This window comes from Primulina huaijiensis, unplaced genomic scaffold (assembly GCF_012295235.1).
Source record: "Primulina huaijiensis isolate GDHJ02 unplaced genomic scaffold, ASM1229523v2 scaffold24871, whole genome shotgun sequence".
Classification (NCBI taxonomy): domain Eukaryota; kingdom Viridiplantae; phylum Streptophyta; class Magnoliopsida; order Lamiales; family Gesneriaceae; genus Primulina; species Primulina huaijiensis.
This window is the reverse complement of record NW_027356090.1, coordinates 71,651-89,304: the sequence shown is the minus strand read 5'-3', so window position 1 is coordinate 89,304 and position 17,654 is coordinate 71,651. Positions and strand designations below refer to the sequence as shown.

The window sequence follows — 17,654 nt, the reverse complement described above, 5'->3', positions numbered from 1 at the left end:
AAAGGGACATCGCTGTTGATTTTTCTGGAAAATTTTTATATTCGACATATGAACACATTAAAATACTAAAATTTTTGTGGGACTATATTAAGATTATTAATAATTAATTAATTAATTAATTAATTAATTAAATATAAAAGTATTTTATAATATGTTATTGGTTCATATATTTAAAATTAAATAAAAAATTTATTTCTCTGATAATATTTAAAATTAAATAAAAAATTTATTTCTCTGATAATATTGAGTCAAATATACTTTTAATAATTGGCGTGCCGTCGGCTCTTCAAAATTAATGCCCACGGGCTCGTGTGCTCCATTTTTTCCGGCGGCCCCCGAATTGCATGAACGAAGACCCCTAATCGTCGGTAAATATCTCCGGAGGATTGTAATTGTGAGTTGATATGGCGGGGACGGCGCCGCCGCAGCGTACATGGGACGGTGTATTGGAGTTGACGAAAGCGGCGCAGGAAAGGGGCACTGACCCCCTGATTTGGGTCATGCAGCTGTCTTCAAGCCTCAACGCTGCTGGGGTATCCATGCCATCAGTTGAAGTAGCGGAGCTACTTGTCTCTCACATTTGCTGGTCAAACAACGTCCCTATCGCATGGAAATTCCTTGAGAAGGCGTTGACGATTCGTATCATTCCCCCCATGTTCGTTATCGCTCTTCTCTTTACGAGGTTTGCTTTCATTTTATTAACTAGTCGGTCCTTTCATGTGAAACCATCAATTCATGCTGCCTGGAATTTTCCATGTCATCATATGCAACATTTTTACTTGCATATTGTTATTTATGCAGGATAATTCCAAGGAGAAGGAGGCATCCAGTGGCATATAGACTCTATATGGAGCTTGTTAAGAGATATGCGTTTTCTCTGCCATCTCTAATTAATAGTCCCAACTATAAAAAGTATGTATTTTTTGGTTCAAATATTTAAGATTATATTTTTCTTGCTATATGTGATGTAAATTATGCACTAGCTCACTCTTTAGCTAGCCACGGTCTGTTCAACGATTTTTATCTTCATGGTAACAGGCAAATCTTTTGAAGATACAAAAAGTGAGTGGTGTAGTCGCCATTTATTTGGCGTAGCATAAGTATAGACAAGCTGGTTGGATTGTTCATAGTTCAGAGTTCTTATTAAACAAAAATTAAAATTTCAGTGTGGAAACCTGCTGGAATTTTTTTTTTGGGCATTAAATTCATTAATTTTTTAGAAATTTTGGAGGTATCCATCATTCAGTATTGTTTTGCGAAATGGGAACTTGCAATTTCGCTTCATATAATCGTATTGATCCTTCATTGCAATTATTGATGAGATGAAATATCCATTTGCAGGGTCATGGAATCAGTAAACAATGTCCTCCAATTTTGTCAGGTGTTCGGAGTTCAATCCTCGGAACCAGGACTTCTTATTGCGGAATTTATATTTGCAATTGTATGGGGATTACTCGATGCATCACTTGATGATGAAGGTTTGATAGAACTCACTCCTGAAAAGAAATCTAGGTGGCCAACCAGGAATCAAGACATGGAGATAGATTATGCTGATAATTTTGATGGAAAGAAAGGGGAACGTCAGGCGGCATTGAATAAAATCAATACTGTTGTTGCTGTGGAGCTACTTGGTGAATTTTTCCAGAACAAAGTAACTTCTGGAATCCTTTATTTGGCTCGTCGAAACATGTAATTTTCTTGTTTCCTTTTGATTTCTCTATAAACTTTTGTATAGAAATGTGAGTTGGACTTTTGATGGTTGTATACAGCACTGAAGCATGCATTCGTCCCATTTGCTTTTAGGCCAATGCACTGGGGATGCTTTATTCACAGTTTGAGACTGCTCGCTGCAAATTCCTTATCTCTGAGAAATTCAAAAGTTATTTCTCCGGAGGAACTCTCACGGTTAACATCCGATAAACATCATGTTTTGCCATGTAAATGCAAAACAAACTCACAAAAACAATACCACACGCTTACATCTAGGTCACCTCCGTCATCTGCTGGTCAAAGTCTTGGTACTGTTCGATCAGAACTTTGGCTTCCCATAGATCTTTATTTGGAAGATGCAATAAGTGGAATGCAAGTGACAACCACTGCTGCTGCTGAAACGCTTACAGGTAGATATTTTGAAACATGGTTGGACAGCTATTTAATTTAGTGTAGATCTGCTAATCTAGATTTGTATGACAGGGTTGGTCAAGGCACTCCAGGCTCTGAACCAAACCACTTGGCAGGATTCATTTCTTGGCTTGTGGATCGCAGCTTTACGACTTGTCGAGAGGGTAAGAAATCATTGAAAATGATGAAACAGTATAACTTTGCCCCACTGTAATCTTGAGTTTAGTCTGTCTGTATTCTTTTGCTCGTGTTAAGTAAAACTCTTTTTGATTATATATATGCATTGTCCTTGGAATTTGTTTGGTCAATGGAGTTCCAGCTTCCTGCTATGCTGTCCTTGGTAAATATAATTTGAAAGAAAAATTAAGTGTTAACTTCTATAACTTTGATATATGCAAAGTCTTCATAACTAATATATTTATGCCCAAGCCTTGGGTGAGGACTCAGTAGTTGTGTTGGTCCATGTAATTGTTTTGATTTACAATTTTTGGGGCATGCATAAATATTATAATTGGTCTGCTTTGTTTGCCGACATCGTACATAAGTTATTGAGGAAGGTAGCTCTTAATAAAGATTGTATTACATGATTGAAATTCATTTTGATATGGTTATATTTGGACGCTTTGCATCAAATATATGCTCGAAATTGACATATTTTCTTTGGATGTGTCAGGAGACGAATTTAAGTGAAGGCCCAATTCCTCGTCTTGACACTTGTTTATGCATGCTACTGTCTGTTGTCATTCTAGTAGTTGTCCATATTGTTGAAGAAGAGGAGATCATGTTAATTTGTGAAGCTGAACGAAGCTCCATTAATCAAAGACAGGACATACTCTCCATGGGAAAGCGTCGTCAGGACTTAGTTTCCAGCCTACAGCGGTTGGATGATTTTGAATGCTTGTTGACTCCTCCACCACTTGTCAGTTCGTTGGCTAATCAAGCTGCTGTAAAAGCAATGATGTTTGTTTCAGGCCTAACAGTTGGCAGTGGACACATTGATGGCATGAGCCTGAATGACTTTCCCATAAATATCTGTGAGTTTTTTATACACTTAATTTTCATAAGAGGACTCAGAGATGTTGAATCTCTTTACAGAAATTTTTTTGGAACTTATTATTCTTCTGTTGTCTGTCAGATGAGAGTATTGAAATTGCATGCAAATCAGTGTGATGCGATTGCATTATGCTGTCTGAGCCTCTGGTTTAGTGAATACTGCCTCAGTTATTCCTATGCATGCAATCTTACTTACATAAGGTGAAAAACAGTATTAGGCTAAGCTCGAATCTGGCACGAAACACTGGAAGCGAAAGTTTTAGACTTACTAGAGTAAAGACATAATATATGAAATTTAGGTTTAGCAGTATTAAATGTAAGACATTGGTTTAGATAGAAGATGACAAGTTATTTGTAATGAGAACTTTAAGTATCTAGGATCATTTTTTCGAAACATTTGAGGGGTTGATAAAGATGTTTTATATAGAATACAAACAGAAGGGTTGAACGAGGACATTAAGTGACAAAAACACACATTGACTGAGGAAGACGGAGACCAAAGGATACTTGGTTAACAAGAATAAAATAGGATAAAATCCATTTAACATAAATGATGATATAGTTGGAGATAACACAGTGACAAGATAATTCATGTAGCGGACTGCGGATCCCACGCAGTGAGGTAAAGGCTCGTTGTAAAGTGAAAAATGGTGGTAACTTCTTCCTCTCTCAAGCCATTTGGTTTGCTTCTAATTCTGATCATTTACAGCTGGGGACCTTCGGCATCTGATTGTTGAGGCTTGCATAGCTAGAAATGTTTTGGATACATCAGCATATCTGTGGCCTGGATACGTAAAGGGACATTGCAACCAAATTCCACGTAGTGTTTCTGGACAAGTTCCTTGTTGGTCAGCATTGATGAAAGGATCGCCTTTAACTCCTACAATGGTCAATGCATTGGTATCGACTCCTGCCACAAGGTAGATAAAATTTTTAATTTGGGAGTTAATATGGTCATTAACTAACTCGTGGAAATTTGATATCTACTTCAAATGGAGGCCCTTGATAGCTAGCTTTCTTGAATTTTTTTTAGCGTCGTCGGCGCACACTTCTTGACCTCTTTTGTGATAAAAAATCAAAATTTATGAAACAGCTCATCTTAACAATCTGTCGACCTTCAAGGACAAATGAGAAAAGTTGCAGGCAATGCTTTTCTTTTCTTGAGTTTTATTTTTTTTTTTCGCTGGTATTATCATTTCATGATATCCCATAACAAACTTATGGATTGGTATCAATTTATCCATGGATGTTACCACCCAGCCACTCTTAGTGAATTCTTTAACCATATACTTGGTTGTTATATCACAGTAAAACAGTGCTGGGTTATCAGTTCCCTGTTTCGAGTGTCACCTGCTGTAAGGAAGCTGAGATGTTATAATTCAATCTGTTTACTTAGCCAGTTGTCAATTCAAATAAGGCAGCTGAAATTGAGTTTAGTTTTTATAAATCAACCGAGGGCACCGGATCCTTCCTTTTTTCAATATATATTCTTATATATCCCTGGTGGTATTAATTATAACTGATTCGAGGTTATACAATTGATGGAAGCTTAGTAGAGATTGAGAGATTGTACGAGATAGCTATCAGCAGTACTGATGACGAGAAGATTTCTGCCGCTACAATATTCTGTGGGGCTTCTCTAAGTCGTGGGTGGAATATTCAGGTAATTGGTTATGAATATTATGTTTGACTTGTAATGTTAGTTTGAGACTCTCGAGTTAGTTCACTGATACTTGAGCCCAAAGCAATGTAGCGTCTTCTCCTTTTTGAGTTGTTCCATTATCCATTTCCCTTTACAGTCCTTAAATGGAGGATGATGCGATTTATGGGACAAGATATCCCTATAGGCCTATCTTTTGTAGCTCTCTGCAGTCTGCACTTTGTTACATTTTCAACGATGGTTTTTTCTTGTGCTGACAGGAACATACTGCCCTTTTCATCGTAAGATTGCTTTCACCTGCAGTTCCTACTGATTTTTCTGGAAGCGAGTCTCATTTGATAGGTTATGCTCCAGTTCTGAATGTTCTCCTTGGCGGGATATCATCTGTAGATAGTATGCAGATTTTTTCCTTGCACGGTTTGGTAGGTCCAAATTCATTTCTTTCCTCTTCTTCTGTACCTTGGTAGAGTTGTAAGGAAAATCAACGAGTTTCAAGCCATCTTGTGCAATTAGATATAACCTTTTATATCAAACTATTTTTTAAAACCTGAAAACAAAGTTGGTTCTACTATCAGAAAACCCAAGACCTTACAGGTTAGTGTATTCTTGTACTATGCTGACCATTTAATATTTTGCTTTTAACTATGTGTTGCTACCTTTGTCAATATTTACAAAATACAAGTTAATGAAGGATGGTTTGTGCAGGAACTAAAAATAACATTATTATTAGATTAAGAAATGAACCCAGAGATTATTATTAAAATGGGAGGAAGGAAGAAAACTGAAATGAATAAGTTTTATGGAAACATTGTAATCTCAGAATGTTCATGTGCAACAACTATTGAACTATCTTGCAGGTTCCTCAACTTGCTGCTGTCTTGATGTCAATCTGTGAGGTCTTTGGTTCATGTGCACCCAATGTGTCATGGAGTCTTAGTACTGGAGAAGAAATATCTTCTCATACCGTGTTTTCAAATGCATTTAATCTGTTGTTGCGGTTGTGGAGATTTGATCGACCACCACTGGACCATGTAATAGGAGATGTCCGCTCAGTTGGATCCCAGTTGACTCCAGAATATCTGTTACTGGTTCGCAATTCCCAGTTAGCTGCGTTTGAGAATCAACTAAAGAATAAAAATACAGCAAGTAGGCTGTCAAGATTGGCACATCCGTCTTCCACTGATCCCATATTCATGGATTCTTTTCCAAAACTAAAGCGTTGGTACCGACAGCACCAGGAATGCATTGCATCTATTCTTTCTGCTCTGGTGCCTGGAAATCCTGTTCATCAGATTGTTGAGGCGCTCCTAAACATGATGTTCAAAAAAATAAACAGAGGTGGTCAACCGCTGACTCCTACCTCTGGAAGCAATAGCTCATCTGCATCTGGAACTGATGATTCATTTCTGTGTCTTAAATTACCTGCTTGGGATATTCTTGAAGCGGTTCCCTTTGTTCTTGATGCTGCCCTTGCTGCTTGTGCCCATGGGAAACTAACACCACGTGAATTGACCACTGGTTTGTCAATATTTTTGCTATTAAAATAGACCAGTTACATTTCATAAATATTGCACTTCCTTGAAGATGCATGCGATTTTTTTAAAGAGACTGTAGTATTATCTAATTTTATTAGCATGTTTTGGTACTGTAGTCTTCATATCAAACTTGACTCACATGTTTTCCTACCTGGATAAATAATTGGCTGCTTTTAGAAAATGAAATACCATTTGTGTCTGCATAATTTCTCTGACCTACAAGCTCTTGTTAATTCCATGGCCGCAAAAAGTTTTAGATAATCACATAGAATAAATTGTATTATATTTTCAGTGGCAAAAAATATTTGCAGAAGTTTGGAAGAAATTATTTTAGAAATCCATTTCAAAACCCGCATTTATGATTTTCATGACTACTGAATATCTGTACTTTGAAATGTCTATCGTCGCATTTACGTACCTCTTTGCTTTTAATATCAGGTTGTTCCTTTTTTTCTTTAATTCCAAATTTTACGAATTGTTTATTATTTATTAATCTTACTTGACTTTCATGTTTCCACCTCAGGGCTCAAAGATCTTGCCGACTTTCTGCCTGCTTCTTTGGGGACGATTGTAAGTTACTTTTCTGCAGAAGTGACCCGGGGCCTTTGGAAGCCCGCTCTCATGAATGGAATGGACTGGCCGAGCCCTGCTGCAAATTTATCCATAATTGAGGAACAGATAAACAAAATTTTAGCTTCTACTGGTGTTAATGTCCCATGTCTTGCTTTGGGTGCGCGCCTTTGATATTTGCAAATCAAGTTGCCTAACTACTTGTTGCTTTTTGCGTTCTGCTGCTGGCATAGTTTTCTGGCTTTGGATTTTACAGCATGATTGCTTTTTGACTTTAAATTTAAAATGTAGATCAGAAAAATTAAGTGTTGAATGGTATCTGTTATTAAGGTAAAAGGTTTGAGATTAATTTTTTTATTGTTCCGTGGTGAGTTATTTTTTTATTTGAGTGACGGTTTTCCAGTTTTACATTATATTACGCATCCTTCTTTAGAAACAGATGTTCTTAGACTCTTCAAGGATCTAGGATTTGTCTTTTTTCATAGAAAGTTGAAAAAAGCACCTAGTTCGCAACTATTATGCTGATTAGTGTTTTTTCTTGTAGTGGGAAGCTCTCCTGTGACTATACCACTACCCCTGGCTGCCCTAGTGAGCCTCACAATAACCTATAAACTCGACAAACCAACTCGGCGTTTTCTAAATCTGGTTGGCCCGGCCTTGAGTAACCTTGGCATCTGTTGTCCCTGGCCTTGTATGTCAATAATAGCTGCTTTATGGACTCAAAAGGTAAAGCGCTGGAGTGACTTTCTTCTCTTCTCTGCTGCACAGACGGTCTTCCACCACAATAGTGATGCTGTCGTCCAACTCCTGAAAGTATGCTTTACAGCAGTACTTGGGTTAAATTCTTCTTCAGTAGCAAGCAATGGTGGTGTTGGTGCTCTTCTCGGTCATGGCTTTGGTTCCCACTTTGCCGGCGGATTATCTGCAGTCGCGCCTGGAGTGCTATATTTACGAGTTCATCAATCAGTGAGAAATGTCATGTTTATCACAGAAGAAATTCTCTCTCTTCTGATGCTCACAGTCAAAGATATTCTGAACAACGGTTTATCCAAAGAAAAAATAGAAGAACTCAAGAAAACCAAGTACAGCTCGAAGTATGGCCTGGTTTCTCTTTCATCTTCAATGACCCAAGTGAAGACTGCAGCTTCACTGGCCGCTTCTCTGGTTTGGATTACCGGTGGTCTAAATTTGGTTCAAATTTTGATCAAAGAAACTCTACCCTCATGGCTAATATCCTCGATTCATGGGTCAGAATCGAGCAGTGAGAAATCAGGAGGTATGGTTGCTATGATGGTTGGTTACGCTCTTGCATATTTCACCGTATATACAGGTATATTTGCATGGGGAGTGGACTTGACATCACCCGCATCCAAGAGACGACCTAAGGTTCTCGAAAAGCACTTAGAATTCCTGGCAAGTGCCTTGGATGGAAAAATATCACTCGGTTGCGACAAAGCTACTTATAAAGCATACGTCACTGGATACATAAGTTTGATGATTAGCTGCACCCCTGCTTGGATGCTGGAAGTCGACGTCGAAGTCGTAAAGAGAGTTAGCAGGGGATTAAAACAATGGAATGAGGAAGACTTGGCGCTGTCCCTTCTAGGAATTAGTGGGATTGGTGCTATGGGTGCTGCTGCTGAGATGATCATAGAAACAGGATTTTGAATTTTGTTCCTCTGTTCGAATCATACTATCTTTGGTGTTTTTATATATTTAGATGGATTGGATAATATTAATGCAAATTTCATAATTTGTATCATTGTTTTGTGCAAGGTTGTTTTCTACTTGCGTTACCATTGTGCAAATTCTTGTCGATATCTGTCTCGGTGTGGAAAATACAACAAAGAACATCGAATAATTCTCACAGCAGAAGTCTTGCTTTCAAATTAATTTGCTACAACGAGTATTGATTCAACAGCAAATCCCAATTTTAGACGCACTAGTCTTTCAAAAAGGCATATAAATAAAAGAGTTTTCACACTAATATTGACAATTTCAATAAAAAAATTTTTTTTCCAAAGAATAGATATTTGCTGGTAAAAAAATCATGACAAATTAGAAGTAACTTCTTCTAATATAACTTCAGGAGTGATGCCACCAGAACCAGCTTTACTACTCATGCGTGAGTTTCTCTTTGTAGAAACTAGTGGATTATTCTCTTCTTCTTCAATAGCCGCCGGTCTATCTATCTTGATACCTTTGAACACTGGATGAACGTAAGCATCTTGCGAGAATGCATTAAAGTTGAGGTTTGGCTCCGTCTCCTTTTCTAACGTGTCCTTCACCATTGCTTCCTGCTCGTGTTCGTTATGTAATTTTGATTTCTTTTATCTATGATAAAATTTCTAACATAAATTTTATAGGATGACTACTAACCTGTAGTGGGAACTTGACGAATGCCGGCTCGAATCGTCCCTTGCAGAAGCGGTGAAATCAGAAGGTCAAGATAGGCAGAACTAGCAGAATTGGAGTTGATTTAACAAAATTCTTTGTACTCAAAAGTCCCATTAGCAAAAGTTGTAATATTATTAATCCTATAATCACACGACGGTGCACATGTGGCCAAAGCGCAGCGCCACTCTCATATTTCTGATCATAAACATTGATGATCTGCAAAAACAAGAACCATCATAAAAATATTGTTGTTTTTTCGACCCAGATGTAAAACTTTGTAAATGTATTACGGATGGCAGATAACACAAACCTGGTGGCGAAATATGACGTAAGAAAAGGCAAAGAATATGATGATGAAAGGTAAAATAAAAGGTGAGATGACCGAGTATACGAGTCCCAACAAGAAATATAGCTGTATACGAGGTTCTGATGTGGCAATATTTATAGAACCAGGTTCCATTGCCAGTTCCCTGTCTTTTTCGGTTTTCACCAAGAATGTGTTCTTGATGTGGAACATTATTAAAGGAATCAGTCTAAGAACCTCCGCAGCTATGCCGGCCCAACCATCGACCATAATATAGGTTATAAAGAAAGTGGCTTTCTCATGAATGGCAACTCCCACTGTTTTTGGAATCCTGCAAGAAAGGAAAAAACTTGAATCAGCACTCAAGAAATTATGTTTCTGGTGTCAAATTTTAACAAGATAGCAGATAGCATACTCTGATGGGGACTGATTAAGGAACTTTTGGAGCTGCTCAAACGCTGCACCAGTGATGATACTTCCAAAGAACACGTTGACAAGTAAAAATATATGGTACTTCCCAGCTGATGTTCTCTCCAACAACGAAAGGGCCATATGACCTTCCATTTTAGACATCAACATTAGGATTGTTGGAAGAAGAATCAGAAATATTTTCAATGCAATTCCAGGAAGAAAGCCTTGATTAATAGACTTGATCCCTTCCCTAAAAAAAATCAATATCAGATGTTGCTTTTACCGAAGAAAGACTTGACTTTTAGTAAGACCAGTCATGTTCACCTACCTTTCAATCAACGGTTTCAAGAATGGGAGGACCTTTTTAATGCCATCAATGCTAGCCATGGATTGAACAATGGCAATAGGAATCATGAAAAAGAATGTGAGACCGAACAAAGCAACAACCATCAGCAGTTACGGTATTGCAACATTATCCCAATAAACATCTCTTGGTTCAGGAGCCCATTCTGTAAGCCAAACAGTTGGATTGCTCGTTTGCTGAGTTTGAGTCAAACAGCTGCAGCCCATCGGGATTTAAATGACACAAATGCTGCAGGAACTATGGCCTTGGGGTTACTCATGACCCTCTCCGTTTCAACAGCTTCCTGGATCCACACAAAAGATTTTAAAAATAGGGAAAAAGAAGCAGACAATATGGCCAAGTGCCCACAGTAAAAGATGTAGCTGGATATACCAATACAACTCAAATATTTTAAATCATACTACATTTCCAGTGACATTTCGCTTGTTGTGCCAATTAGGCAGCCATGCTCGGAGCATGACAAACAAATATTATTAGAAAAAGATGCGATGGATTTGAGCTTAAAAAGGGGTGGCCCCAACAAGCCTTCTGATAGAAAGATTAACTGCCCTTTTGTTAGTTTTTTACTTCATTTCATAACGAGAAATAAACAAAATAGCAGCTTTGAAAATTGAAAATAAAACGGAGAGCATGAACCAAGATTGGGAAAAGTACAAATATACACTGATAAAACTAGCAGGTCGAAAAATTGACGTGGATAAGAAAATGTAGCAACGTTACAAGTTTTAACTTAGAATCGAAAATTCAGACGAGCATATGCAGTGTCAAAAAGCTTACTGCATCAACATATCCTCTGAATTTGTTCTGTATAGTAATCTATGCAATCCGCTGACTTCCCCCACAGACCCCAAAAACCTGTCTATACAAATAAAAATCAGATGAGAAAATTCATATCTTAAAAATGAAAAAATTCCACTGACCAAAACCAACATTATAGGAACAAAAACCTTTGTTCGTGGCCTCTTCTAAGGATTTCTCTCGAGTCGTGTTTTGTAATAAGTGAGCCAATTGAGTAAAGTCTTCTTCTTCTCCACCAATTTAGCCAGTTTTGTTGCATTATACACTACCTGAAATTCAATTTTTGACAGACGGAAAAAAAGACTTTAACACCTCAGAATAAAATGCATAAATATAATCCATAATTGTACAGCTAAGTTCATTTCCCTTTCTGGTCTTTCTTTAACATAAACACGAACCTCATGTGTGAGATAATGATCTGGATGGTTCACGCAGAAGAAATGCTCCACGTGCTCGCTCACTGATTCATCAGGATCTGGAGGAATATTTCTCACAAGGACCTGGAAATCAATATTTATTCATAATCCCAATTCCCAACATATGAAATATCGTGAGAAAAAGAATAAGTTTGTACACTTTACGGTGAATTGATCCGGACGACGACTTTCAGAAGCTAGGAACTGTAATCTCTTATCGGATACGATACTATATTCTTTGTAAAGGCATAGCATGTCCAAAATGTGAATACTGTGCCAAAAACCTGGGAAAAAAAAACTAGAAAAACATCAAGAAACTCTATTTACTTTCACCAATGAATATTTGGATGTATAATTCTTGGAGATATAACCATTATTCGCAAGGGCTGCCTAAATTAGAAAACACCACTTGAAAGGAATATTGCTTGACATATATGAGTTTATGTAACAGTAGTGTAAGATTATAAATTTGTGTTTTATCAGAATTAAGTGTTGTGACAAATATTACAACAATTAAGACAACATGCAGCGTAATATTAAAGTTTGTAACACAAATTGACTTTAAATAAATACGATGGACAACATGAAATATGCACAAGTATAAATAATTGTGCGGTGCGTCATGGAAAAAAGTAATCACTAGAAAATCAAAATGTTTACAAAAAACCCAATCACTAGTGATTTTAACGAAAATCAATTTCCTCAACAAGTTTAGAAAATAAAATACTTTCTAAAACCGAGAACAACACTAAAACGCAATTAGAAAGCAAAAACGTGAATCCAAAAACTGGAGCAACAAAACCCGATCTTCAGCCAACACTTGCATGCGTGCTGTCTGAGATGTCTCCAACAATCACGGCAACACGTGAAACATCACTCTTCAAAAACAGCAACGTCCTTGTAGAATAATTTTCTCTAAAACCCACGACGTGCAAAGTGCACACGATATGCAGCCACGAAAACTTTCAAGTGAATAGTGAAAATCAAAACCGTCGACTCCTCTTCAAAACAGCAACATCTCTGTAGGATGTTTTTCTATGAGAACCATGACGTGCAAAAAACCTTGAATGATTAATCGAGAAAGCCGCTACGAAAAACTCCCACGAAAATCACCTCACGTAAATCCCCTCCACGAAAAACTATCTCCGCGAAAAACTCTCTGTCTCTTTGATATCCAACCTCTTATTTATAAGCCTAGGTTTCATCAATAAAAAATCCTACACAATATGGAAAGTTAGAGTTTTGTTAGTCACAAACTCTATTTAAACAAGGATATCATATTTTCATTAAATCTTAGCATAATTATAACATTAAATACCATATTATCTAGAAAGACAAAATCTCAGTAAATATTAACCAAATCAAATCAATCAAGGAAAAGATAATATTAGGGAAATCATTTTAAGTTAAGATATTATAAACAGAGAAAATATATTTCCCTTAAATCTCCATTTTTTTGCCTTTCTGGACAAAATGAGATCAAACCAATTTATCTTTTTTATCTCCACAAGATCTAGAAAATCATTATCATAAATATAATATCTAGAAAGGCAAAACCAATCATTCAATATCTCATGAGATATTATCTATAAGGAAGTTAAATTTAAGAAGAAATTATTTCAAGTAATAAATTATATCTTAGAATCCAAGATAATTTTTCCTTTCAATCTCTTTTTTTTTTGTCTTTCTGGACAAAATTAGTAGCTCAAGTCATCTCCCCCCGAATTCAAGAATTTTTCTCCCCCTGATTAAAAATAAGTTAGCACGGATGTTGTTGGGCGTGTTGGCAACACGTGAGACAACACATGCAGGAGCAAAAATAGTTCATTAGATCAGAGCAACAAAACATTTCAGGAAAACGAAACTAACTAATAACATACTATTAGAGCTAGACTAGCAAAGCAAAGACAGTTAAAGCATTAACCAAAAAAACATCAGAGCATAAAGAGTTTCAAGTGATCCTCAATTCAATGCTCTGTCCCTTCAGCAGCTTGAGCTTCATCTCCTCCCCCTAATCTGGACACCAATATCCAGAGCATCCGGTAATGAGTTACTTGATCTTCATAATGGGCGATCAAGTCCTTAGCACGTACAATCTCCTTTAGAGTAAAATCAATTTGAGCTTGAAGGAGCAAGCTGAACAAAATCATATGTAGAGGACGGATGCACAACATGTTGTGCAGTCTCAGGGGCAACATTAGGCGTAACACTTGGAGCAACATGATCTGCGCACAGGGCAGATCAATTTTCCTATTGCTTTGAAAAAAGCAGGAGCAATCTTGAATAGCTCACTGGTATCAGAAAGAGGCTCAGCAATGTTACGGAGCAATCCTTGAGAAACAAGAATGCCGTAGATCAGAGATGGAAGCAGAAGTTTTGAAACACCCTCGACATATTGAAGAACCGTCAGGAAATAATATTTCATCTTGTCAAATACATAGTACAACTTTTATATTTAATATTGTTAATCTACATTATTTATTATATACATTAATAACTTCCAACAATTTTTTATATCTTAATAAATTACTCATTAAATAAATAAGAGTGTAATGAATTTTTTTATGAAATTTTCATTTTGCCAATAATTTTCTTAATTGGTGTAAAAACACAAATAAACCTATATATATTGGACGATGAGAATATAATATTTGAATTTCGAGCCAGCTAGAAAAATATGAAATAAAAATTTGAATATAAAAAAATTGTTTATTTATTAATTAAATTTATTTATATCCCTCAAATATCACACGTTTGAATATGTCTATGTTTTTATTACGTGAAAGGCAAACACATTCATAAAATGCCTCCACTTGTCCCAATATTGTCATTTCTTGTTAACTACTACATACACAAATATTGACGATATCTGTAAATGACTTGACACGATTCCTTACCAAAATATTTTGCAGTATTTTAGGAGCAATTAACACTTTGTCTATTTACCAATTAAATATGTATTAACTTAATATTCCCCAAAAAAAAAAGTTTTTGATATCATACACTTGATCGCTGTGAATTGTGTGATAAATGACTTAATTATTGTGATAGAACGAGAGTAATCCAAGACATTATTCCTACCCCAAAAGAAACGAATTAAGCAGGAATGTTACACTTCAGAAATGGTGATCATTCTGGTTTTTTTCCCAGTGAAGATCTCATTAGTACTATCGATCGATCGGTCTCTCGATGCTGAGCATCGTCCTCCAATCCGACATATATAATCAAGTATATATGATAAATTTTTGCGTCAATTTCATATATTTTAAAATTTTGACTCTATTCTATTGTTTTTAAATTTTAATTTCATATTCTTGGGAATCAACAATAAAAAATTAATATGGATAAAACAAATTTCGTAAAAATTAAAGTTTTAATTTAAATTATTAGGCCCATAAATATATGAATGGTATAACTTAAGATTCCAAAATGTGAACCTATAATTAAACTAATCCCAAGACAAGTTTGCATGCAAGATTGAAAATCATGCAACTGAGAAACACATACAACACAGCTCGGCTAAGGCTTCATTCTCCCTGCATCCATCAACGATCGGTATATATCCGTTCCTCGTGAAATCATCCACCGTCATCGTCGGCACTCTCACTCGAATCATCGTCTTTCTTCTCGTCGTCGGACGACAGGTGAGCCAGCCAGCAGGTTCCATGCAAGTGTCCATTCAAGCAAACGAAATACTCCAAAGCGTCGTCACTGGACCCCAGCCGACGGGCGGCACTCTTCTTTGGGATCAACCGACCCGCCATCATGCTCCACATGCGCGTCCCGCAGTAAGGACACCTAAGCAGGGCGTCGAAATCCACCTGCCTTCCGATCAGAAACTCCCGAGTCCTTGACTTCATGAACTCCCGAAACACGCCTCTGTAAATCCCGATATCGTCTTCCTTCTCCGACGTCGGGTGCTCGCACGGGTCGCTGACGTACAGAACGTCTCCTCGGCATTTCTTCAACAGGAAGCTCTGACCAGAGGTTTTGGAGAACCGGGTGGATTTTACGAAGTGCCCCGGACGGGGATGGGACAACTCGAAATTGGCCGTTGATTCACACCCCCCGCAGAAGAAAAGCAGCTTCGCCAGCGACTGCCACCCGCCGATCATACGGCTGTTCCGAGCTCCTTCTGTTAAAGTGGATACCATCCGCGGCGCCTTGAACAGGCAAAGCTCTCGCCACAGCAGCCGCTTCGCCAGTGCTCGGAGCCTCCGGTTCACGGAGGCCATACGGCAGAGGACATGGATGTCCCATTTCAAGAACTGCAAGAGAAGGACAAGTACTCGCTCGTTTAGTATCCCACATTCCGAGCAATCGTCGCCGGAATCTGCGATTTTCTGCAATTTTTTAGATGAACTCGCGCTCATTAATTATTAATATATTCTTCTAGCTAGTTTTAAAACAATCCCAACTAAAATTCTCCAGTGTCGGCAATGGTGAAGACCTGGGAATTTTATACACAACGGGAGACACGTTGAAACATAGGTTGATTAACGGTTTTCAAAGAAAGCGAAATTAAGGGTCTGTTGTCGGGTTTCCATTGGGCTAGAGGACACTTTTGAAGAAATGATTGGATTTCTTCACCACAGGGGAACACGAAACGTCGACGTTTAGATTGGGGAGAATCTGGTAGATCCTGCCACGTGTAGTATGTACAAATATCTGCGGGAGGCACGTGGCAGATTTAGATATTTCCCTTGTACCTACCAAATAAGTAATACACGTGGGGAACTCAGCCATCTCCCACGTATGGACTCTTGACCCATAGTAAATTTGTAGAGGTATCTCGGACTTGAAAAAATTTAAAATTTAATGATTTTTCAAATTATGATGATGCATATATAACCAATGAAAATATTAGATAAATGACAATATATGTACATTTTCATATAAAGTATATAATTGAAGATTTTTTATTGTATAAAAAATATTTTCCTAGTGTAGCATAAAATATAGACTATGACATAATTATTAATAAAAAAATTTATGAGAAATCAATTTTGTTATACAGATATCCTATTTTGATCACTCATGAAAAAAATTGTTTTTTTATATCAAAAATATTTTTTATTACAGTAAATATAAAAAATATTGATCGATACTTATAAATTTATACTACATATGTCAATTATGCTTGAGTAGATTCAGCATATCAATTGTTTCATTGTATATGGGTTTTGTAAAACTATTAATGGATAATACATTTTTTAAAATAAATAAAAAATAATCAAATAATATGTATGATTAATATAGTGATAGTTCATAAATTTGAAACAAGAATATGGCTCATATATATATGTATATATACTTATGTACGTAAGTAAACATTATTTATATTTTTAATTATACATTGGTGTTTGCTCGAGAAATACAAATATTTTATTTTACATTTGGATGTGTTAATATTCAAAATTGGTTACTCTTCTTATTCCCCTCGCATAAGTGACACATACACACACGTATATATATATCTTGTGACAGATGACACACACGGCATATATAGATTTAAATTTGGTCAAATAAAATAAATGTTAAGTTTATAGAGTTGTCACTTTATAATATTTTTATGTAATGCCACGTAATCAGAGTACGGATCTATATTGTCGAGAGGATACAATTAAGAGTAATGCTACATCTACAACCAAATTCATACAACAATTATTACAACACAAAAAATTGATCAATACAAAAATTCCATCTATCAAAATCTCACGATAAATTCAATACAAAATCTCACGAAATAATAACAAAATTTCAAGATATAATAGCAAGATATCACAATATTATTGTTGTACAAATCGTTGTTCGACATGTAGAAAATAGGTAGATGTCCAAATCATTGATAAGTTGACACTTGCCATCTATATACGATAGAAAAGTTGACACGCGTCAAAATTTGATACATATCAATTCCTCGATAATTTTGAGACAATATGAGTAGGGTGAAACAATGGGGCAAACGTATATGGACTTGCATATGTGAAACGTTATCACTTGTTTCCAGATACTGGCAAGAGCT

General features: G+C 36.6%; 2 protein-coding genes and 1 pseudogene across 3 annotated transcripts; 1 reads left to right on the top strand and 2 right to left on the bottom strand.

The window, feature by feature from the left end:
* Positions 1 to 281: 281 nt before the first annotated feature.
* Positions 282 to 8,735, top strand: LOC140967218 (mediator of RNA polymerase II transcription subunit 33A-like). Of its 2 annotated transcripts, XM_073427619.1 has the most exons (12): positions 282 to 682; positions 802 to 912; positions 1,342 to 1,689; positions 1,804 to 2,120; positions 2,194 to 2,285; positions 2,795 to 3,155; positions 3,884 to 4,094; positions 4,723 to 4,837; positions 5,095 to 5,256; positions 5,692 to 6,352; positions 6,893 to 7,099; positions 7,484 to 8,735. In XM_073427619.1, exons 1-12 carry the CDS (start codon positions 405 to 407, stop codon positions 8,605 to 8,607), a joined length of 3,987 nt encoding a protein of 1,328 aa, XP_073283720.1. In that variant the 5' UTR covers positions 282 to 404; the 3' UTR covers positions 8,608 to 8,735. The 2 variants fall into 2 exon arrangements, with proteins under 2 accessions (XP_073283720.1, XP_073283721.1); XM_073427620.1 differs by lacking the exons at positions 282 to 682; positions 802 to 912 and having other exon boundaries at positions 1,549 to 1,689; positions 1,770 to 2,120.
* A 78-nt stretch (positions 8,736 to 8,813) lies between these two features.
* Positions 8,814 to 14,054, bottom strand: LOC140967345 (CSC1-like protein At4g02900; annotated as a pseudogene).
* Positions 14,055 to 15,051: 997 nt separating this feature from the next.
* Positions 15,052 to 16,042, bottom strand: LOC140967352 (EID1-like F-box protein 3). The gene has a single exon (XM_073427826.1). It carries the CDS (start codon positions 16,000 to 16,002, stop codon positions 15,208 to 15,210), a length of 795 nt encoding a protein of 264 aa, XP_073283927.1. The 5' UTR covers positions 16,003 to 16,042; the 3' UTR covers positions 15,052 to 15,207.
* Between the last annotated feature and the right edge of the window lie 1,612 nt (positions 16,043 to 17,654).

Coding starts and splice junctions, on each gene's coding strand:
- LOC140967352 (XM_073427826.1), bottom strand. CDS start 16,002: ATGAGCGCGAGTTCATCTAAAAAATTGCAGAAAATCGCAGATTCCGGC.
- LOC140967218 (XM_073427619.1), top strand. CDS start 405: ATGGCGGGGACGGCGCCGCCGCAGCGTACATGGGACGGTGTATTGGAG. Junction 683..801: donor ATCGCTCTTCTCTTTACGAG/GTTTGCTTTCAT, acceptor TTATTTATGCAG/GATAATTCCAAGGAGAAGGA. Junction 5,257..5,691: donor TTTTTTCCTTGCACGGTTTG/GTAGGTCCAAAT, acceptor ACTATCTTGCAG/GTTCCTCAACTTGCTGCTGT.